Source organism: Oreochromis niloticus, linkage group LG1 (assembly GCF_001858045.2).
Source record: "Oreochromis niloticus isolate F11D_XX linkage group LG1, O_niloticus_UMD_NMBU, whole genome shotgun sequence".
Taxonomy (NCBI): domain Eukaryota; kingdom Metazoa; phylum Chordata; class Actinopteri; order Cichliformes; family Cichlidae; genus Oreochromis; species Oreochromis niloticus.
In genome coordinates, this window is record NC_031965.2 from 24,573,576 (window position 1) to 24,597,331 (window position 23,756).

At 37.8% G+C, this 23,756-nt stretch overlaps 1 protein-coding gene across 2 annotated transcripts in view; it reads right to left on the reverse strand.

Annotated features, from left to right (window-relative positions):
* Positions 1–23,756, reverse strand: part of LOC100698036 (CUB and sushi domain-containing protein 1) — a 414,635-nt gene that overhangs the window by 43,163 nt on the left and 347,716 nt on the right. For both annotated transcript variants that reach the window (XM_019359325.2, XM_019359321.2), the window contains exons 45-56: positions 23,119–23,296; positions 17,022–17,167; positions 15,681–15,761; positions 12,964–13,077; positions 10,983–11,099; positions 10,538–10,609; positions 7,292–7,438; positions 4,027–4,215; positions 3,718–3,903; positions 3,189–3,386; positions 1,305–1,478; positions 53–226 (exon numbers count right to left, since the gene is read on the reverse strand). In XM_019359325.2, coding sequence (XP_019214870.1) covers positions 53–226; positions 1,305–1,478; positions 3,189–3,386; positions 3,718–3,903; positions 4,027–4,215; positions 7,292–7,438; positions 10,538–10,609; positions 10,983–11,099; positions 12,964–13,077; positions 15,681–15,761; positions 17,022–17,167; positions 23,119–23,296 — 1,776 coding nt within the window. The remainder of the gene's footprint in view (positions 1–52; positions 227–1,304; positions 1,479–3,188; positions 3,387–3,717; positions 3,904–4,026; positions 4,216–7,291; positions 7,439–10,537; positions 10,610–10,982; positions 11,100–12,963; positions 13,078–15,680; positions 15,762–17,021; positions 17,168–23,118; positions 23,297–23,756) is intronic.

The following is a 23,756-nucleotide window of genomic DNA, read 5'->3' on the forward strand; positions in this document are numbered from 1 at the left end:
CAAAAGCAGCAACCAATCTTTAACTCCGATGTTGTTGGTATTGTGAACTTACGGACACAGACAGGTGTTGTTCCAGACCACCGGTGGTCTTGTTGGCAGATTCTGACTGATGTGCCAATTAGGCGATATCCTAACATGCACTGGTATACCACTGTGTCACGGTAACTAGATCCATCCCCGCTAATGTGGCCGTTGACTATAGGATCTGGAGAGTCACAGTGGCCAGCTGGGAGAAGCAAAGTGACAGAAATTAATAAAGCACAATGAAACACATCTTTAACTCACTCACACATCACTGAAGCTGGTTTTGTGTGCTGAGCCCTGATTTTAAACACATTCTGGCTCATTGTGCCAGCAGTCACTGTGGACTGCCAAATTATATGTAGGAGCTTAGATGCTTAAACTTTCAAATGTCTGCCTTTGCAAATCATCCTTCAAAGACTTTAGTTCTAAACTTGCAGCAATTACAGATGGGCAAAAGTCTCTTAAAAGCAGTCCTTTAAACAATTTTTTTCATGCACTACATCTGCCCGGGATTACTTAAAGCTTCAGCACATAAATTGCAAGACTCCTGTGAGCTGAGGTGTAAAGAAATTCTGAATTGTATTTGACACTATTTCATCTGTTAGCAGATGTGTTTCAAAGTCGATCCCTTTTTCTTTATGTTTGTGTATCTAATGGAATCAGCGACTGAGTACTATGACCAGTTTTACTAGTACTTATACCTATTAACAGTTTCATGTCTCCACATCTTAAGATTCTCGAGATAAATAGTCCACCCAGTTCTGAATGGTCACTTGGTTATTGCCAAAGGTTAAAAGTTAAAAATAACTAGCCTTTCTAAAGTTGTTACAAGTAGACACTTATTTCTAATTTTAAGAGATAGTATTATTATTGATTTTTTAGGTCAGCGAACATCATCTCTATCAACGAATGACAAATACTATTATATTTTGCCTACTCATCAAAATCTCAAAAGAATATGAGGGTGGATGTGAAATTTGCATGGGTAACATGAATATGAACAATGGGCTATCTTATCAAATTTGTACATATAGGCTTTACTTGTTCATTACATTGACTCAGGTGTTCTATTCCATGGTGTTAGTGAGGTACTAATCAGTTTGGATTTTTCTCTTTAATGTAATATGAGATGAGTCAAGACTTTGATTTTACTTTAACAGCTTGCTACATTTCTTTTCCAATGACTTATATTTTTGAGTCAAATTGTTCATTTTTGTGCCAAAGTGACTTAGGATAAACCACAACATCTTGAACATCGTATCACATTTAATGGACATTACCTAGACACCTGGTCTCTACACCACTCCACAGCCCATTAGCGCCACACTCCCTCACGTGGGATCCCACCAGCGTGTAGCCATGGTTACACATAAAGATTGCAGTTGCTCCGAATGTGGTCAACGTCCCCAGTTTGGTACCAAAAGGTGGGGAAGGAAGTTCCCCACAGGAGATAACTAAATAATGAAATAAATGTGTCGTTACAAAGTAACAAATTACACATTACATAACATCGTGTTGCAAATTATACTTTTCCATCTTTTACAAAATCTGCAAATAAAGTGGTCTGTGTTGTCAAGCCTTCATCATGATTGGTAAGTTAAATGAAGCATTACAAGACTACCATCCTAAATTTAAACATGCTAAATTTTTGTTTTCCAACACAATATCTGCAGGAATTTATTTCCTTCAGAAGATTTAACCTCATTCTGCCTTAATATCCTGGGAGACACAGCTTTAAAGTCACTGGCTAATTTAAACAGACACTTCTGTTACATTGCCAAATCCCTTGAAACTGCTGCAATGATAGGTAGGTCAGCTCAAACACTACCTAGAGAAATTAACAAAAAAATGTAGCCAAATAAAGTCTTTAAACCACTGGCTTAATGTAAAATACATTTAAAATTTTAATAATTTTTTTTAAACTTCTCCAGTGTACACATTTCACTTCTCCATTCGCATATCATATATTACGCAACACTATGAAATTCTGTAGCCTACTGGAAAGTTGTCAAAGTCCCAATGTTCTGTCACAGCCTCTCTTTATGAAACAAGCAGCAAAGATGCATTGCATAGTAAGACTGTATTTGTACAGACAGTATTTCACTACTATCGACATATACCCCACATTTAGGAAGCACAGACTGCATTCTGTTTGAAAGAGACACAGTCCCTAGACAATGTGCAGTGGTTAATATCCTCAGGCGTTTCGAAACACATATACCCCTGGTAACTAATTTCAAAAAAAGTAGAAGAAAAAGATAAAACCTGACGCACAACCACACATAAAGCAGCTCCCTCTCAAATATACCGATGACAGAGGATTATGCACATGCATGCTTGCCCCTCAAAGCAGGTGAAAAGCACAGTTGTTGTTGTTTTTTTAAACTAAACATAGCAATTATGCTAGGAAAGTAGCTTTCTTTAATTATTCCAAGTCTCCCCTCATTTCTTTATCTTGCTAGGAAAATGGGAAACAGGTGCACTGATTAGAAATCATACCTGAAATACAGAACATATAGCAAAAAACATTTATGCCATTTAAAAGGTCTTGAAAGTAAATATTTTGTATGATCACCTTTATTTTTTAACAGTCTGAAATCTCTCAGGAAAATTTCTTATCATTTCTTTAAATAGTCTTTGGAAATGGTTTTCCAGGCTTCTTGAAGGATATTCAAAGCTCTTTTTTTGAATTTTCACTGCCTTTTGTTCAGTTCTCTGTCAAGATGATCTCACACTGCTTCAGTAATTTTGAGGACAGCTGACCTCACCTTTCCTGACCAAGGTGAACAAAAGCCCATTCCTCTGAAAATGGTCAGATACAAGGGGTGGACTGAAAATGAGAAAAAATAGGCAGCCGATGTCAAAAGAAAAACTTTGAAAACTTTCAGAAAGCGTGGATAACTATTGCTTAAGGCTACTTTAAAAAAATTACATGAAAGTCGGACTCCTTGGAAGAAAAGATAAATAAATGACGGGCACATCTTTGTAAATGTCTCTTGTTCCTGTTTTATTTTGATAGTCCTTGTCCTGTGTGCGGCCCATTCCCATTCCCTCGGTACTCCCTCGTGTATTTAACCCCTGTTTTCCTTTGCCCTTTGTCGTGTCGTAACCCCGACACGACATAAGACAGTCATAATAGTGTCTTTGTGTGTATCAGTACTTACTCTTACAGGTAGCTGGGGCATCTGACCCCTCCCAAGTTCGGTTGGCAAGGCACCGAAGAGTCCGATGCCCCGCGCCCAAATAGTACCCAGTTGAGCACTCCAGCATCACCACAGAACCAAACTCTCCCAGCCTACCAGAAATTAGGCGGTAGGCCATGTGATCTGAGAGGACGTCGCCAATGCTGGGGCAGTGGACCGCTGGACAAATAATTTATGAAATGATACAGTTATATAAAATGTAACTGAACGGCAGGTGACTTTTAATTCTTAATTAAAATCTCTGATAATGTACTATTTGTATAAATTACAAATTAAAATGTATTACTTATTTATAATTCTAAACAAACTCCAAATTAATTAACGATTTAGTGGACAAAAGGTTTTTTTCAAAAATAAATGATGTGTGAGTCATCTTCTCAAAATGCATCCTGGACACTGAGAAGAGAGCTTCCAGCTAGAGGCTCTAGCTTTTCCTAGAACTACCAGTGCTTACTTTTTTGTTAACTAATACATTGTTAGAAATACGTACGTAGACATCTGGAGACTGAGGCAGCATTGCTCCAGCTGCCATCCTCTAAACACATGGCAGTCATCGGAACACCTGGGTCAAGGTGGTAACCATGGTTACACTGATAGGTGACCTGGCTCCCAACAGTATACTGGTAAGCATGGAAGCTGCCGTTTCCCGGTGACGGAGGTATGCCACATGAGACAGCTGCCACATAACAAAAAGAAAAGTGTTGCAGGAGGAATCCTTTACAACTGCAAATTTTTAATCCTTTTTACCTTTGTTCAATATCACTAAGAAGACTGAGAAATAATTGGTTTAAAATTTTACCTTGACAAAAAGGCGGCGGGGTATCCCACTGGAAAAGCCCATTGGAGTCGAGCTTGCAGGTGGCATTGCTTGAGCCCACCAGCCTGTGACCACGATTACAAAAGTACTGAAGTCTGCTACCTGGGCGAAGTTTGGTTCGGTTGACCACACCGCCATTCAGAGGAGGATCATTGATGCTACAGTAAGCAGCTGGAGGCAGAGAAACAAAGAGAGACAGAGAGAAGACAAACAATAAAAAAGTGTTCTCAGCGGATAGCTTAATCGACAGTCAAATTGTACAAATAATTTGATTTCCTAAGCTAAAAATAACTAACTGCCGTGACATTTTAAGAGTTTAAGAAAGTCTGGAAACTTGGTGACATTAATTGTAACACTCCAGGCAATCTGAAGAAAACAAAAAGTAAATGCCATCTATTAGGGAACTTAGTGAGCATACAACAATCCTCAAATTTGTCAAGATAATCCCAAAGCAAACAGAATAATCATAAACTAGAAGAAGATATTGCACTTATTCTAAAACTTTTCCAAGTAGTGCAGTGTTTTGTCTTCTTAGAGCAGAGTGTAAGTGTGGTAGAGCATGAATAACACTCTAAACAGTAGCTAGAACACAGCACTCAAGGGCCGCTTGGCTCTTAGTTCTCTGTCTGATGTGGTCACTGCTTCACCTGATCTTGGCTCTCCTCCCTCTTGGCTTCACATTAGTGGAATGACATTCCCACTCTGATCAGGACAACAGAGTCTGTAAATCTTTCTTTCCTAGAAGTGTCATATGTCATCTGTTCCCTTTGATTCACTATTTCAGATCTTATCATAGCTATGATCCTATCATAGCATTTCTCTGTAGCATAATCATTATTCATTTAGGGTCCTCCTTTATATCTCACTGTGTATAATTTCAATAAAGGGACACAGGCTCCATTAGGATAATATTTTATCTCAAGACCAGCACATCAGAGTATCAGTTGTTGTTTATTACTGAAGATCTCTGGAAGTTTTAGTCACAGGAAAATTTAAAGGGTACTTCATATGATTTTCCTTTCCTTTTTTCTGTCATAGTTCCCATCAGACAATAAAATGTTCGAATTGTGCATATATAAGTAAGCAGTAATAACCAGCATAGTCAGTAAAGGAAGGGCTTTTATCTTCAAACACAGGGTCATGAACCACGGAGAGACAAAAATCTATCTAAAACGTGTCAGTTCTGCTATTATCTATTTTACCAGATAGTCATCAGCTAATGAGATGCCAGTAAACACCGAATTTCTACCAAAGGTTGGGCAGATATTCCTGTGGAAGCCCAATAATATTGAGGCTTTGTGGTCAGTATCTTTTTTTGTTGTTCTCTGTTATACTCTGCCATTAAAACAGAGCTTTCTAACAGGTGACACCATCTTTTACCCTAATGTATCTACCAGCTGACTTTAAATCCTACTACTGCCCAAGCAAAGAGCTGATATTCCGTAGTTTCACCAAACCTTTAACTGCCTATTATTAGGCCAACTAACACTGATAACCTACTGTCTTCACAAATGGGTTTATCTAAATGCAAAAGTCCAGCAATCATCCCTGCTTATTGTATCCAGCTCCATGAGTTTATTTATAACTACCCTTTTTAAAACCATTCTGATGAAGGCTGTTCTTGTCTGAGTACAGAGCAGAGACTCCTTGACTTGGTCTTGGTCTATATCAACACTGAAATCTATTCTTACGCCTGCTTGTCTGTCCAATGACCAACTATTTTCCTGAGCTTTCATTTAGACTTATTTTAACTGCTTCCACCTTTATGTTGTTATTCTGTTTTACTCTAGTTTTTATACCATTCCTCTAACATTAACTACATTGTATATTGTGACTTTAGCTCCATTTGTAGTAGTTTTAGCTGATGAATACATCACCTTAATTGTTTATTTGAAAAAATGGAATGGCTCTGCTCTCACATGTGCTGTGAAGACATGCTGAGACATATATTATTTATCCTACTACCACTGCTGACACCTTCTTTAAAATTTACTAACTACCATTCTTGTTTACAGCCTGAACAGAACGCTCCCTGTATGCATTAAGGCAAAAACAACAAAACAGAGAGAGAGAGCGAGAGAGAGAAAGATGGGTAAAGAATTTCCAAGTGAATCTTGACAAGTGAAACTATTAAATATATATAAAAGTGATGAGGCTATCCCAGCTTTCAGGATGGTCCGATGATAAATAGATGCCATACAATTAATAAAAATGACGCAGGGTTCATTTCACAGCCAAACAATACACTGGGTCCACAAAGAATAATAAGAAAAAAGTGTAACAGTGATTATTACAGCTTACTCCATCTGCCAACACACATTTATAGTATATACTTCTGAGGATCCTCACAGGTATAATACATTTCCTGCCCCCTAGCCATAAGCACACCAGCATGTCAAAGAAGAAGACATTTCTAAACATATATTTATGATACAAACTGTACTTTAGATATGTTCAGTTTCAGTGTAAAGCTCCAGATCATTAATAATGTATAGTAAGTGAAAAATCCCACCTATAATTTTTTGTTTTCTCTAGAGCTGCTGTTGTCGATGCAATAAGACACCATGGGGAAAGACAATTCTGTTACTTTAGGCTGTTTTGCAGATATAACCCAAAGACAAAAATATATCACACTTATTTTTTTCCCTTCAGTACACAGAGCCAGGAGACAGGCCTTGTGACTTACTCCTTCTAAACCCAAATAGGATTAGTGTCACTATAAATTATTTTTTCTATGACTAAGATTGGGGGATTGTCTTTAACGAATTCTTAACAAGTTAAAATGATTAAGTGGTGAACTAGCTTACAACCCTAAATCTAAAAAAGCCAACACAACCTCACAGTGTTGGCAAGCCACTACAGATTTAATTCGCTCAATCTGACAAATTAACAAATTGGAGTTACTAATTCTCTTTTGCTCGTAAGTAGCATGATGCATTCAAATATAATGTTTTCTAAATAATCATTGCTCACCCACCTGCAACCTTGATGAATTACTTTCATTATTAAGAAAAGCATTAGGGATGGTTATGCACTAAAGCAGAACAGAGCAGCTAATTTAGTAGTCAAAAACACAGTTTTAACACAGGGGGTCGCACGTACTTCCAGGTACTGTGTTTAAAAGCAGAATAAGAGAGAAGCCCCTTCCAGAAAACTCACATTGGAAAATTGGCATTCATGTAACGCACAAGGATATTCTATTTCAATCAAATAATAACATCAATAATTCAGGAGATACCAGATGTACCTGAGTACCGTATCTTGAATCCTCTCTTGTTGGTTGCGTGGTCAGTGGACCATCGTAGATAGAGTTGGTTTGTCTTTGATGTGAAGTTCAGTTGAGAGGAATGGTTCCCACTTAGCGCAACAAGCAGTGGGCTTTGTCCGGAAGATCCTAATGAAACAAGTAATTTAGTTTTCAGAGCTTTTTACAATAAATGATCAATTTTTATAGATGTGCCTTTTTAGACAATACGCTATTTTGTCATTTTGAATTGTTGCAAAGAAACGTAGAACAATGTGATGATGTTAACTTCTTAGATATGAGTTTCCATGCATATCTACAGATGAAAAATAGCCTAACGTGATGCGACAATGAAATTGAGGTACACACAATCACCAATTTCAAGAAGTGACTTGCTACCTCCAGATTACTTGAACAGTGTCTGCGTTTGATTTTGTTTACAAAAGACACACAACTCATTCGTGATTTTTCTTTTAAATACCATAGCATCATTTGCTGAACAGCGTTCTACAAATAGTCTACAAAAAAGATTAAGAAACATCTATTGACAGTTTTCTCTTTTCAGTAATGCTCAAGCAGAAGAGGAGGGCCTTCAAATCCAGAGACAAAGAGGAGTTGAAAAGGGTGCAGAGAGAGCTTAGGGGACTGATAAGGAATGGGAAGGACAGCTACAGGCAGAAGATGGAGAACCAGCTTCAGCAAAACAATGTTGGTGAAGTCTGGAGAGGCCTCAGAACCATCTCAGGCCACAAACATCAGAACTCTCTGCCTGGGAGGGATGTGAGGTGGGCAAATGAACTGAATCATTTCTTCAACAGATTTGATTCAGCCATGAGGCAGTCTCCAACATCGGCTGCAGACTCACCCACCCCCACTGCTGCTGTTCCACCTCTGACACCTCAGACACTTCACACCTCCTCTATTCACCCTGCTCACTCCTCCCCACCCCCAACAACAGCATCCAATACACACTCAACACAAGGCTCCAGCCTGTCTCTCTCAACCACCCAGGTTCGGAGGGAACTGAGGAGGATTAAAGCCAAGAAGGCAGCGGGTCCAGATGGCATCAGCTCGAGGGTCGTCAGGTCCTGCGCGGACCAACTGTGTGGTGTGATGGAGCACCTCTTCAACCTGAGCCTGAGGCTGGGAAGAGTCCCACAGCTCTGGAAAACTTCCTGTGTTGTTCCAGTGCCAAAGACTTCACGCCCCAAGGACCTCAACAGCTACAGGCCGGTGGCTCTGACATCCCACCTGATGAAGACCCTGGAGCGGCTGGTCCTGGCTCAGCTTCGGCGCCTTGTAAGCTCATCACTGGACCCACTTCAGTTTGCCTACCAGCCTGGCATTGGAGCGGATGATGCCATCATTCACCTCCTACATCGTTCCCTCGCTCACCTGGAGACCGCTGGGAGCACTGTGAGAATCATGTTCTTTGATTTCTCCAGTGCCTTCAACACCATTCTTCCCTCGGTTCTGAAGGACAAGCTGGAGAACTCTGGAGTGGACCATCACCTCACTACCTGGATTTTGGACTACCTCACCGACCGACCACAGTATGTGAGGACTCAGGGCTGTGTGTCGGACAGGGTCGTCTGCAGTACGGGGGCCCCACAGGGAACGGTTCTGGCTCCGTTCCTCTTCACCATCTACACTGCAGACTTCTCCCACAACTCCACCCAGTGCTTCCTGCAGAAGTTCTCTGATGACTCTGCAATAGTCGGCCTCATCACTGATGGGGACGACAAGGAGTACAGAGGACTGACTCAAGACTTTGTGGACTGGTGCCAGCTGAACTACCTCCAGATCAACGCCAGTAAAACCAAGGAGCTGGTGGTAGACTTCCGCAGGCACAAGCATCCTCCACTGCAACCACTGAACATCCAAGGTATGGACATCGAGGCTGTGGACAGCTACAGGTACCTTGGTGTTCATCTGAACAACAAACTGGACTGGACTCATAACTCAGACGCCCTCTACAGGAAAGGGCAGAGCAGGCTGTACCTGCTTCGGAGACTCAGGTCGTTTGGAGTGGAGGGCCCACTCCTGAAGACCTTCTATGACTCTGTGGTGGCCTCAGCCATCTTTTATGGTGTGGTCTGCTGGGGGGCAGCATCTCTGCTGGGGACAGGAAGAGACTGAACAGGCTGATCCGAAGGGCCAGCTCTGTTCTAGGATGCCCTCTGGACCCAGTGGAGGTGGTGAGTGACAGGAGAATGGTGGCTAAGCTGTCATCCCTGTTGGACAACATCTCCCACCCCATGCATGAGACTGTGACAGCACTGAGCAGCTCCTTCAGTGGGAGACTGCGGCACCCACGGTGTGGGACGGAGAGATTTTGCAGGTCTTTCCTCCCCACTGCTGTCAGACTCTACAATAAAGACTTTTGCAGCTGATCAAACACACAAACCCACACATGTGCAATAAGACTGCTATACGTGCAATTCTTCTTCTGACGAAGTTGTGTTTTTGTATTTTCCTACTCAGTTGTATATAGTATTTGTATTTCTATTTTATTCTATTGTATATATTATTCTATTCTATTTTATTCTATTGTATATAGTATTTTATTTTATTGTATTTTATTGCATTCCAGTGTTTTCTAATTTCTGCTACATAACTTTGCACTTTTGCTGTAACAAAACAAATTTCCCACCTGTGGGACTAATAAAGGCCATCTTATCTTATCTTATCTTATCTTATCTTATCTTCAATAGATTAGAAAACAACCCGGTCACTGATGCTTCTTCTGTGATGTCATTAATCTCAGAAATATCAGAGGGAGCTTACATTTGTCTGGACCAGGCAAGATTAATACTAAGAGAGAGAACTTATGTGCAAATGTGTTCACCCTGCTTGGGAATTCTAGTAAAATTTGCATATTTAAAAAAAAAATGTGTTTGGGTAGCTTGTTATAATGTTTATTGGTATAAAAATTAACATTTTTAGCTGTCACTACTCAAATTATTCTAATATAGCTTCATAAAGTTCTTAATATACACTGCACAAAAAAGGGACAAAATTATACACAGAGCACACTATCTACTCTGTACACTCTGTACACAAATTTCCTGCTCCATAACCTACTTGGAAGTCCTGTGGGGTAAATTCCTAACACCCCAAATGAGAATTAAGTATTATGTATCTTATTAACTGAACTGTTGGTATTTTGAACAAGAAAACATAAATTAAAGCTGGATCTGAGTATGCGTGTGTATGCAGATGTAACAAATGTAGGAAAGGATTGTGTACCATCAAAAATCTCCAGTTCATCAAACTGCTTCTCGCTGTGGAACATCTCGACATAGATATTGATGGTGTAACCTGAGGGGGGGGAAACAACACAATCATTTACTGCCACATGCAAATGTACTGTAACATGCAACACATAGTGTATACCAAATGCACACACACATGCAGAGGCGTATGCAAATGTATGCATATTTAGGCTGAAAGACCAAATGCAGATACATAGGTCTATCAGGTCCAAGAATAAAGCAGGTTAAGGTTAAGTAAATAACACACAGCTTGAGTGTCATTTCACAAAATTTTGTCCTCGCTGTAAAGAGATCAGTCTCTTTGGTTGCATCTAGCTGCAGATGGTAAGTATTCTTCAATCACAAGATTATTCCAACACACATGTGTAACCCCAGAGATAAATAGATAGACAGATAGATAGATAGGATACACACTGTACCTGGAATCATACGCAGCAACCAGGAGCATGTCTGGCTGTTTGGATAATTGCTAGGAAACCCAGGGCTCAGTATCACACCCGAGGATGAAAACCGTTCCTCATTGGCTGGGCACTGGGCTGAAGAGGTAACCAAAAAGCCAGTTAAAGCAATCAGAAATGTAAAAAAAATTAAGAATAATAAATACAGCCTTGATTCTGGCTTTCCTTAATGGAAGGCCTATGCTTTTTAACACACACAAAAAAGTGGAAATGCATGCAGTATGCAACTAACCTGTAGTGAAAAATGTTTTAGACTTGCTTTAGATGCGTGGTAGTCATGTAACAGTTTAAAATGTCAGCATATGTGAAACCTGACGGCCGCATGCCCACTGATTCATCCTTTAAAAATGGCCCATTTATTAGTCTTGAGCAAAATAACTGCAGAACCCTTTCAATTTTCCTGTATGTTGTTTGTTTCGTTAACAGGATTAAACACAAAAGGAGTGCTAGATCCTCTAAGAGAGATTTTTGTTAGAATTCCTGTTATAAGAATAATGCTTTCTTTTCTTTTTTTATATAGAGGAAAAGGAGTTTCACATGATGGAGAAAGCCATGTGTTTCTTTAAAACTCGGCTATAGAAGGAAAGAAACTCATTTTCTCAAATAATGAAAATCAATCATTTTTTTTGTGTGTCTCACAGAATTACCAGTCATCTTAGCAGAACTGAACATGTAACATTTTTTTTGAGGAATCTTTACTCACAAAACCAAACATGCCATTTGTTTGCAACAATGAATTACTGTGTTACGAAAGTATTATGCCCATTGTTGGAATATATGAGAAACTGGCTAAAATAAAAAGCTGCTACGTACTTTTTAGCTAACATTTTCAGTTTCAATGCACAATCCTAAGACTCTTCCAGAGAGATTGACTGCATTAGCATCAGTGTGGTTAACTACAGCCTAACCATTAACATTTGAATGCTTAAAATTTAAATAACTTTGCCACAATGTTTCAAATCATTTTGATTTTTTGAAAAGTTTTATTACTGTGAGTATGTGTTTCAATAAGTGATTACCTGCATTACCCTACATGAAACATGACAACTCCCTGAGAATGACGCTGAGCTTCTTTGATGCAGATGGGTTATATGTTTTGAATCCAAATGTAGTAATTACACAACAATAACTAAAGTTCTGGAGATGTGATTGGAGAAACAACATGTCTTTTATGGGAGAGATATATTATAGAAGCATAGAAGAGAGATACTAAGTTGCTCATTCTGATTCTTAACATACTTATATAATGCCAGTGGTTAATATTTCTGCTACTGCTAGCAGTAGTAGTAGTAGTAGTACTAGTACATAAAATAGTGGGATAAATATAAGCAGTAATTAATTTTACACTTTTGAATAGGACTAATTTTCAAAACCATGACTAATTTTCAAGACTACGAAATAAAAGAGGCCACAACTGCTTTTAAACATCAATATAGGTTTAGTATTCACATGGGGTACCACTTAGAGCAGCTGCAGGATACATCCTGTGGCTGTGGATAGAAATTTGTCAACAAAATTGGGAGCCTAGAAAATGTGGGTGTTGACTAGGCAGGAATGATCTTGCAAAAAGACAGTTGAAGTTGAATAATGGAAAGTCAGGATCTGTCGATTCTGGAGCTTGTGGTGAATTAAATGTCAGGATATCTCAGCTTCTGCTGTATTGATTTTGACTTCTTTTTTTAATCTGTCCCTGCATAGTAAATTCTCTTGGCATAGGCAAAAAAAAACAAAAAAACCCAACAACAATAACTTCTGGTTTGCTTTGTTTTTGACAGTTCCTAAAATGTGCAGAAAGTAAAGAACTACCAACCATTTTAAAAATGTATATTCTGTTTACCATATGCATGCTAACCTAAGAGAAACCAACTATACACTGAGGATAATAACAACATAATGTTACTTTAGATATTAGGATAGATCATTTCTGTAAAATATGCCTTACCTTGACATGTTGGGGGCGGGGTTTCAAAGAGCAAATGAGAGTTGAGTTTACACATAAGCTCTGCCTTTCCAAGCAGCGTGTATCCAGGTAAACAGCGATACTTCACAATATCACCTAAAATGGGAAAAATTATATTGTATAACATACATATATATAATTATAAATTCTGTTAATTTATTACATGAGGCAGGCAAAGAAAAGAAAACCTTGACCATAAAATTTCAACTGATAGGTTCACAACTGTTTTTAAGAAACTACATTATTTGTAACCCCAATCTAATGGATAATAATAAATACATAAAAGCCTATATTAAATACTCTAAACAGACGCAATCGACTACTAATACAGATGACACACTGACTTTCTACAAATCTTTAAAATAATTGCCAGGTTGCAATGTATCTCTTTGTATATCCCTTCAAAGAAGAGCTTCTTATTTTGTTATTACTAAAATGACTAATGTTGGAAGACTAGTCGAAAATCGCCTTTTCCTGAAATGAGTACATATTTGCACCAAATGAAGAGTGCAGATTTTATCCCCTTCTGTTTCACTGGATTTCAAGAGGAGAGGATCGCTTTACAGAAACAACAATTTTCACAATCAACAGCCCTCTAAATGGAGTGTATTACATTACGGCTTGAAAGAGTCTATCTTTATGAACTTTGGGAAAAAACTCTGACATTTTATGATTTGTATTTTTTAAGAAGCGAGCACCAGATTAATGTTGCTTCTTTTGCCTTCCAAAGAAAAACAAGAAAGGTTTTCCATCTTAAAGTGTTGTAAATCTACCGGGTGATTTAATGCATGCTTCGCACTTCCAGGAGACGTATAGTGCCTCACAGCATAAGACCAATTTTAAACAGAACAAACAAGCACATTATTTTCTTGAGAATGTTCAACAATTCTGTAATTTGGTAGCACATCAATAACAAAGCTAGTGCTCTCTCGAAGGAACTTCACTCTGGCAGGTTTTGTGAATGTAAAATTCACCTGCAGTCAAACAGTCTGAGAGGTTTAATATTTGTGCATATAATTACGCCAAACAAGCCCAAATTGGCTTCACTTGTGGTGGGCTCAGGTTTGGCACTTTTTTCATGTTGCTGTATACGGGGGAGGTATGAAGTACGACTTTTACCCCCTGGCTCACTATTGCGTTTGTCAGCATCCTTTTAGGACTACTGCTTTCACCTACAATTTTCAATCTGAAAATAAAAGCTGATAAAAAATAAAGTAAATGTCTTCATCATCCTTGAAATAAAATAATATGCTACCAGTGCATTATTAAAAGGTTAAAAAATTCAACAGATCATTCAAATATCAAGAAACTTTTCTACATTCATAAAAGCTGGCATGTCAAAATATGGGTTTTCTGTACCAAAAAAAAATTGTTTCATATTTTGCCAGAAGAGACTGGGTTCTATTTGCCACTGGCAAGGTACATTGATCTTGCTGGCTTTTATGAAATGTGTGATTTTTTTTCTTTTTTCTTTTCTTTTTTTTAAATTACAGCCCTGTTGATCTAAAAGGTCACCATGAGTAAGCTGCTTTTCACAAATCACACACACAAAAACAGGGCTGAGAGAAAAGAAAAAACTTGACAAGCAATCATTTATACCAAAAAGCATGGGGGGGGGGGTGAATTGCATATACAATCAACAGGCCTTTGTAAATAGCTTTATCCAAATCATGACCAGGTGTTTGCCTAAAAAAGTGACCTCCTTTTGTTACCTGACAGAAATGCCATTTCAGTGCAGATAAATAAATCAGCAAACAAAATATACACTGGTTGGTCGTTTTGTCTAAGCATGAGGGGCAGATTCTTGCCCACGTCTAACAAGGCTTTATGTGTGAGGTGGTCTACATTTTACATGACATTTGTGTGGTGGAAATATTCAAGTCTGCAGGTGCTTTGCCTGCTCTGGAACTGGCATTGACAACTCTTGACCAAGGAGAAGTCAGACTCCACTCTTCAAAGATATGCTACACCCTCTGGGTTGCATCTTTGCGGAGATCGACTCATACTACACCATGATGGATTTCAAGGATTGCTGGCTCAGATAGACTTTATTTCACATTCCCCTGACCTCAACCCTATTGAACAGTTATGGCAAGCATCCCACAAGAAGTCCTTTGAACCAGGGGGAATCCAGTGAGACTGTCTTTCCAATACACTAGATGGCAATTGCAACAGCTTTAAAATATTATGTACAAAATAATTTTCTTTGCAAATCTGTCACTATTATTTTTATCATATTTGCTTCAAAGACACCGATACATAGAGCTACACTGAATGGATTTTATGAACAAGTGCCTCTGTACCACTAATAAAGCAAAAGAAAAAAAATACCGTGACAGACAAGCATGGGCCTGCTATATTTAGATAATGCATTTGCAAAGTAATGTGGCAGATTAATGAAGTAATCAATCAGCAGAATAATGACCTACTACAAGCCTGATCAGGTAGTTTTTCATTTTGATCTTATGATAGATAAGGCTGATGATCCTTTTTAATTCTGAAGAATGTAACAAACGATATAATTAAAAAAATCTTGCTAAATTAAGCAAATTTGTCATGCATGAATGCAGGTTCAGCCGACTTGTTATCAATAAAAGAGTTTTGCAGGTTATTCTGTTATAGCTGTTGTGTTTTTTGCAACTTTTAGTCAACATTTTTTCCCCGTATCAAAACCGATGATTATTAATCATGTCTATTACCTATTTGGAAGTCCTCATCTTCATAGATCATCTCTGCATTCTCCACAACAGGGGGAGGAGGGCATTTCTTCAGACGGTACGCTGAGGAGAAGAGAAGAAAAAAGGGGCTGAGGAGTTGTCTTAAACACGTTTACCTGGTGCAATATTACGAAAATCATGTTATTTTTCTCTTACTGTAGGTCACTGCAGCACCTCTCCTTACCCTTTCACCCCTGTCTAAAAATGAGGCCTTGCCTATATATGCATGAGGTATAAAAGGTAATAGGTAAGAATATCTTATAATTTACAAGTATGTTTTTAGTGTCTGTCAGTAAGATTACCAAGCTCAATGTCAAGAAGCTTGGCAGAGTGCTAGAGCTCCGTGTATGGAAATTCTAATTTGGATGCATATCTAGATCACTTTCTTAAAAATCCTACAATAGAGCATATGGCGAGAAAAATATAAGCAATTAGCCAGACTCTCAAATCTTCATATCCCAGAGTTCCAGAAGACTCTTGGTTTCAAACGTGATTATCATCCAAACATATTTGGATACAATTTTTGTAGTTTTGCCTCTGTACTCTACCACTGTGGATTTTACATTGAACAATCAAGATGTCAATGACTTGCAGATGTTCAGCTTTAATTTGGGTTAACCAAAGTACCACGAGCCACAACTTATTTTACAGTCAAATTACCTGCAATGCTATAAAATAACTGCACTTATAACTGCCTGGATAGGACTTGTTTTTATAAACTCCCCTGACAAAATGAAGATAGTGCATAAATGTATTTTTTCCTTAGAAAAAACTCTTAGATTTAGTTATAAGGAATTTGACTTTAAAATAAGTGTACTTTGTTGCTCAGAGGCTGGTCACATTTCACCAAAATGAAACTAGGGTTTCAAATGTCTTCCATATGTCTATCAATTTTTAATCTACTATTCCAACTAGGGTCAAAGGGGACTACTCCATCAGATAATGGCTGAGAAGCAGGGCTCACCATGCACAGGTCACTCATTAATCACGGCTAGCAAACTGACAGAAAACCATTTATGCTCATATGCATACCTACAGTCAATTTAGAATCACCCATTACCTAACATGCATATCTTTGAACTATTGGAGGAAAAGAAGAACCCAGAGTCATGCCTTTGTTGAAGTAAAAACATAACATGAGATAGTAAACTAACACTATTTAAAAATAATAATAATAATAGTAAGAAGTAATAGAAACTAATGAAAAAGAGTCAAATAAAGATGGCTCAGTACTTGTTTAATCTTCAAAACCCTATGACTTAATTCTATGACTACAACAAGATGTAGATAACATGTAGAAATAAGCCATTTGCTTTAAATTACCATGGAAGTTCAGAATGAAGAATCCTCCAGTTGAAAAGTCTGAATGAAAGCGAATCAGGACCTTCGGGCTGGTGCTGTAGGCGGTCTCTAGTGCGGTGTTACCACTGAAAACTCCCAGCTGAGGACTGGACGTATCTGGGCCGTCCCTAAATAGAAAGAGAGCAACAGTTGATGGGAAAACTCAAGACATGGATACATTAAAAACTATTGACAGGCAAGAAGAGGAACATTGCACATGCTGAAAGGTAACACAGTTTGAACTATGGTTAATTAGTTTTACTCCTTGTATTACTGATTTTTAATATAGCGCATGTGAAGTTCATAAATTCCTACTCTATTCAAAATTCAAAATTTGTTGTTACAAAATCACATTTTTAGATGATTAGTAGTAGTAAGTAGTTTAGTTGTTTGTTATGTATTCGGCTGCTGGAGCACTGACATGCCTGCAATAATTGATCCACACCTCATCTCAATATATATTTTTACAAATGTAGGATTACCTACCTACCTAAATGTGTAATATGTTAACACTGTGTACATGTTTCTGCTGCAGCTCCAAAGAAGGGCAAGGACTTAAAATCACTTTGAAACTGTTATGAATTGCTAGTTGTAGAGTGATTTCCTGACTGCATTTAAATAAATGAAACAAAAACAGAATTTGGTAATAACATAAAACATATGTGTCCGATATGTCCACATTAGTCCACTAAAGTGGCTGCAAGAATTTTTTTTTTCTTTTCTTTGTTTTTATCACCCATTTCAAACAAGTTCGTTGGACAAAACCCACAGATTAAAGGCTTAACTTCACTCATTAAATATTGAATGTTGTTGAAAGGTTACATTTTCTAACACTCCTAAATGCCCAGTTTTAGGTTTTTAATGAACATGCCATTGGATTAAACAAGGGTTTTAAAATTTTAATTCATGAAGAGTGCCTGGGATCTCTTGGCTCCTCAATAATTCAAGGTCTTCTGAAGGTGTTGGAGCTCATTTGGAAGATCAAAATGTGCTATATGGGTCATTTGAATTAAAACTGTTAGAATTTCTTGACTCTATTTTTACTCTCTGAAAAACACACAAACCCAATAGCAATACCTTACTTAGCCAAAAGACATTTTCTCTCCTATTTATTAACACATGGATGTATTTCAGAGCTCTATTTATAATTTATAAATGAAAAAGGGCAAAATTTCTGAAACTGTAGAGAAAAAAGTTTTGCTAGTGACATTTAATTTGGTGAATTAAAAGAAAACTATACATCTATAAAAGTAATTTAATGAAGCTAGTAAAGCAAAGTCATATTCTTATGAGAAAACCAACAAGGCCTCTCCTGTGAAGAAGACCAAAAAAACCCCACTTGGTGTAACAACATGGTTGGGAACAAAGAATGAAAAGCTCTGCCACTTATTCAAGGTAAGCTTTGCTTTTGGAAATGAAGGTTAAAAAATACAATAAATCTGATTTATTAAGAGTTTGCACTGTTCATCTGCTGTGCACTTTGTAATACATGTGACTGACAAAATTACAATGTACCCGAGAAAAGGATGATATTGAGAAGATATGTAATTAGAGTGACAGGGGCTGACATGATTTAGCACCTAACAAATCCAAATGGCACATCAGATTTGGAGTCACTGGAGCAGGGCTGGAGCCTACCCCAGCTGTCACTGTGGTGAAAGGTAGGGTACACCTTGGACAGCACAATGCAGGGCTAACACAGAAAGACAGACAGCCACGCATGCTCACATTCAAACACATGCATACCTTTGGACTGTGGAAGGAAAGCAAGCACAGGGATTCTATCCCAAGGGCTTTCTCACTGCGAGGTGACAGTGTTAATCACTGCACCCTGCACCCATCAATCATCACTCATCCATCATTCTGCACCTCTGCATCGTATTAGTAAGAAATAAATACAGGAGCCAGGACCAGTGCCAGGACCAGTTTGGCTAATGAGAGTACGGTGGCTATTACTCTGTTTTTGTTTGGCTTCATTTAGAGAGTAGGCAGTTACTGTTCCAAAAATATCAACCTAGTTACAATCTGCGGCCAAATATGTCTTCTATCAATTTGAGGTGGGGAAAAAAGGAGAAACAAACAGCTCGACAAATTAATTGTAATGTGGCTTGATTACACTGAATAAAGGCATGTAGCTCCAGAAGACATTAGACATTTGTCATTGTGCATGATGATTAGATGTGGGTAGATGAAGCACTCTTGGATATTCAATGCCATCAAAGCTTCATTTTTTTTTTCATGGTTATGTTTTTCCCAAACCATACTTCTGTCTTCAAAGGCACACGAAGCATAAAAATACACAGGAAGAATTTTACGCATCTCGGTTGACGAACAGAAAAAGGAGGTGATGTAATATTTGTGCATAATCATATTATAGCTATTTCAGCATAATTTCAAAATAAGTTTAAATAACTCAGTTTTGATTGATCTGCAACAAGTGTTGGGGTTGTTACTCAAAAAAGGTAATTTATTACACATTACTTGTAACTTAAAAGTAATGCAGTAAATTACTTAATTACCGTAAAATGGCCTTGTCACATAATTACCAGTTAACAATATAAACCTATAGGCCACAGCCCTACACAACAGCACAAATCCCTTCCCTAATATGGACACATGCACGATCTTACTTTTAGGTAAGAACAGAAAGCAGAAAACACAAAGCAAAAGTGAAAAACAGCCCAAACTTCAAAACAACTTCAAAGCGATCTCCACAGTGATTTTACTTTAGAAACATGAACAGGCAGAAACAGAGGCTGGAAGCCTGACTACTCATTTCTGCTTTTGACCTCCTGTTGACCTCCCTTTCCCATTCGTCAACCGAGATTTGTTGTATGTAGTGCGTTACTGTAATCTCATTACATTTTTCAGTAATGTAGTAAGTACTGTAACATACTAAATTCTGTAATTACATGACAGTCACAATCATGTCGACACTTGCGTTACAATGGTTCGTCAGTTATCTGCACGCCAGGCAGATAGAAAAGAAAACAGAAAAATCTCAAAAGTTTTTTTTTGTTGTAAAGTGGAATGTGCATCCAGGACCAAAACGACCCCCTTATACTTCGAACAGAACTTCTGCTCTTTGCAAGCGTGTGCACAGACAACATGCTAATGCAAAGCTAGGCCAAGAATCCAGACTGATGTTAAAGCAGATGTTGCATGCTGACTCCATACCAGCAGCCACACCCTGATCTGCAGAATACTTTCAATCAAAGGGCAGTTTGGAAAGAAGCTGTTTTGTGGTTAGGGCATTTTACACTTTAGGATACCTGGAGATTCCAGGTGCAAAATGATGATTACATTCTGAAGCCAGGCCATATCTTAATCTTTCTAGATATCATTTCTGTTTATAACATTTCAGACGTTATAACATTTCAGAATCCACTTTTCCCCCTGAGCATATCAAAATATTGCATTGATATTGATTGAATGCTGATAATGTATAATTATTATTCTGAGCTGAGAATAACATCTGAATTATTTACCAACATTATTCTAAATTTCATTCTCATCCACTTCAAGGATATATTGAATGTGACACAAAGCATCTAAAATGCATAAAATATTGCCAGTATTATTTTTTTAAAAGTATTTCAAGAAATACTGCTTTTTTTATTGAGTGTCCAGCACCATTAACTACTGTACTGCGTCGCTCTGATGTTAGATCTGATGCCCACTGTTAGCAGTGGTATTTGGCAAACAGCCAAACACAACAAGTGGAAGACCACAGAGGCTGTTTGGCTTTAGTCCCTGACATCTGGATGCAGCTGCTGTCACATAAACCCCAAGGGTGTACAGGACAGAAACCAGCAAACACGGATCACTGCGATATGATGCAAACACACCAAGATAAAGAGCATTCAAAAGACATTTGTCACAAGTTTGAGTAATGACAGGCCAAAACAGGGGAAAAGGAAATCAGCGTGACCGCAAAGAGCAGCCAGTAGTAATTAACGATCACATCAGTGAAAGTGTGTTCTGGGGTTTTTTGTGCGTAACAGGTAGATCTCATACTTAACTATAAATGCAGCTGGTGACTGTGAGCTCTTACTGACGGCAGCAATTCGTTGCTCATACTAAATCAAACAAACGTTTGAATGCACCACTCTCAAGTCCAATTTTTGCCATTTCCTCAGCATTTATACTATTTACTATGTAAAAAAGGACATTTTTGAAAGCCCTTTCACTTTCAGTACAGTAATTTCTTTTAAACTGAGAACAAGTTTGCTTTTTCATATTTAGTGTGACCCGTTTTCAGACTGAACTTCCAAAATTAACCTTTGCAACTTTCATATTAAATTTAAACTATTTTTCCAGTCAATTTCTTATTAACCCAACAGCACATACAGTGTCTTATTCCACTTTCTGTCCGACTGAATTAGAGCATCCAAATAGTCCTAAATCATTATAAAACCTGTGGCTGCGATCTTATGCTCTTATGAGTTCAATTAGATAACGTCATTTATCCTGTTTTATTAACAGTTCACTGCTGATGCATATAATTAAAAGTATTTCAAATACAAACTCCATCATTAAAGAAAAAAATTCAGCATATACTAAATTTAATGTAGTCTGGTAATTCACTGTAAAACCCACTGTTCCTGTTAAATCACTTCAATTTTCCACATGAAAAGCATATTCGTTTTTGTCTGGGTAAGTCGAAAAGTCAAAAAGAATATTAAGGAAGAAACATTTTATAAGAGGATGTTTGAAGTGATAAGTATTAATGCCAGTAGACTCTATTTACATGCATATAATGCAGTAGACCTTTGGATTAGGTGCTCTTAAGCTGTCTAAGACCCTGGAAGGTAGATAGTATCCCACTGGGTATGAGAAAAGCACTCTGCTCCTCAGTGTCAGCCCCAGGTCACTTCCAAATATATTCATGTGTTTGAGATATAGCTACATTGAGCTATTATGTGTGAACTAATCTCACATAACCGAGTTCTTTTGGTTCCCTACAATCTATGAATGTGATTTTATAATTTTGTTCCCTGTGAAATGTGCCAAAAACACATAAATCACTGAAATCAATTTGCAACTGCAAAATAATTCAACATAACGCCTCTCCATAGCAGAATCCATGGTTCTTTTAGCTGGCGAGATTGAAAGCGAGTAGTCAGCCACTGTAAATGTATTACTTTCCCACTGCCTACATTTCTGATGCTTGCTCCCTAGAGCTTGACTCTAGAGCCTGAAATGTAAAGCCTGACCTCACCTAAGCACCAAATATAGCTAAAACCAAAATCACATCAAGTCATATGACTCAAATGCTGCTGAATCTTAATTTTCTTCCTCATAAATCTACTGTTTAAATATACTGTTATTATTCAGGAAATATAATGCATATTAAAACTATTGGGTGAAAATTTTCTCTTGACCCAGGCGCTTCAGATCCAGCTGAGTCTTGTTAGATTTGTGAACCCAGCTCTGCCACTCTTTTCATTACATTTCCCACTCCCAACTGAATCTCATGATTACTTCCAGAGTTCCCGAGCCCTCTCTGAGTCTGCGTATGGCCTTGGTACTGAGTTAGATTGAATTGGTCAGTGGTCCCATTGTAAATGCATTGCTCTCATACACCCCGTATTACACTCTTACCTCCACACTGAATCCTATTATTACTGCTGAAGAGTCTGCGTATGCATTACATAGCACAGTATATGTGTGCGTATGTACTTTATTATCTAGGTTATAGTGTATGGTCTTCTGCATATGAACATATACGATAAAGTTTATGTATAATTAACGTTATGGAAAAAAGTAAAAATGAATAAAAGATGATCAATACCAGGGATAAAATTCAATATATAGCTCAAAAATATGTGGAGAATGTGTGAATGTGTGTGAGACAGACATGTGAATGCATAATCTTAGTAAAAGTTGATACAGTTTTGGTGTATTCTCATTAATGTGCAGAGAGTAGACAGAGTTAAACTACACTCAAGACTTACCCATCAATGATTCAATCCCTTCATGCATGAGACATTAAATAACATTTCTTCATTTCTGCGTGTGCAGTATATGTCTGCGTGTGTTTTTATGAATGTTAAGCCGTAACTATACCCAGACTTACCAGACAGCAATGTAATCGGTGACGGGTTCTGTCTGCAATAAGGTAAAATTTATATAAACTCCATGTCCGTGGGGAACAGTGATGAGCCAGCTACAGTCTTGGGAGTTTGGATATTCATTTGGGTACTGAGGTGAGTAGATGGTCCCATTTTCAGCTGTGACATTATAGCCACAAGGAGCTGTAAAAAGCAGAATTATAATATAATTTTCACTATTTTTAAAATGCTAAAAAACTGAAGGCAAGAATGACTGCTGAACAGCAAACACTGAGGAATGTAATTAATAGTCTGGAACAAGAAGCGACAGAAGTGACAGAATGACAATTTTACAAATAATTTATCCAGTAAATGTTCCAAGTGACATAAGTGACTTACTAATTAATTGTTTACAATGTCGACTTGTGATACAGGTGAAAGAAAAAAATTGCAAATTACATTCATTTAAATTCAATCAGCGTAACAGCATTTTCTAAATGTCTACATTAGAAATTGCAACTGCTTGTTTAGTAAGGGTGTAACAACATGAAATAAACTTTCTAATATACGACCTCCACATTTTAAATACATCTTTATTTTTAAAACCAACTAAAAAGTATTTATATTTTCCAAAATACTAATATATCAAGAAGCTATGACTTAT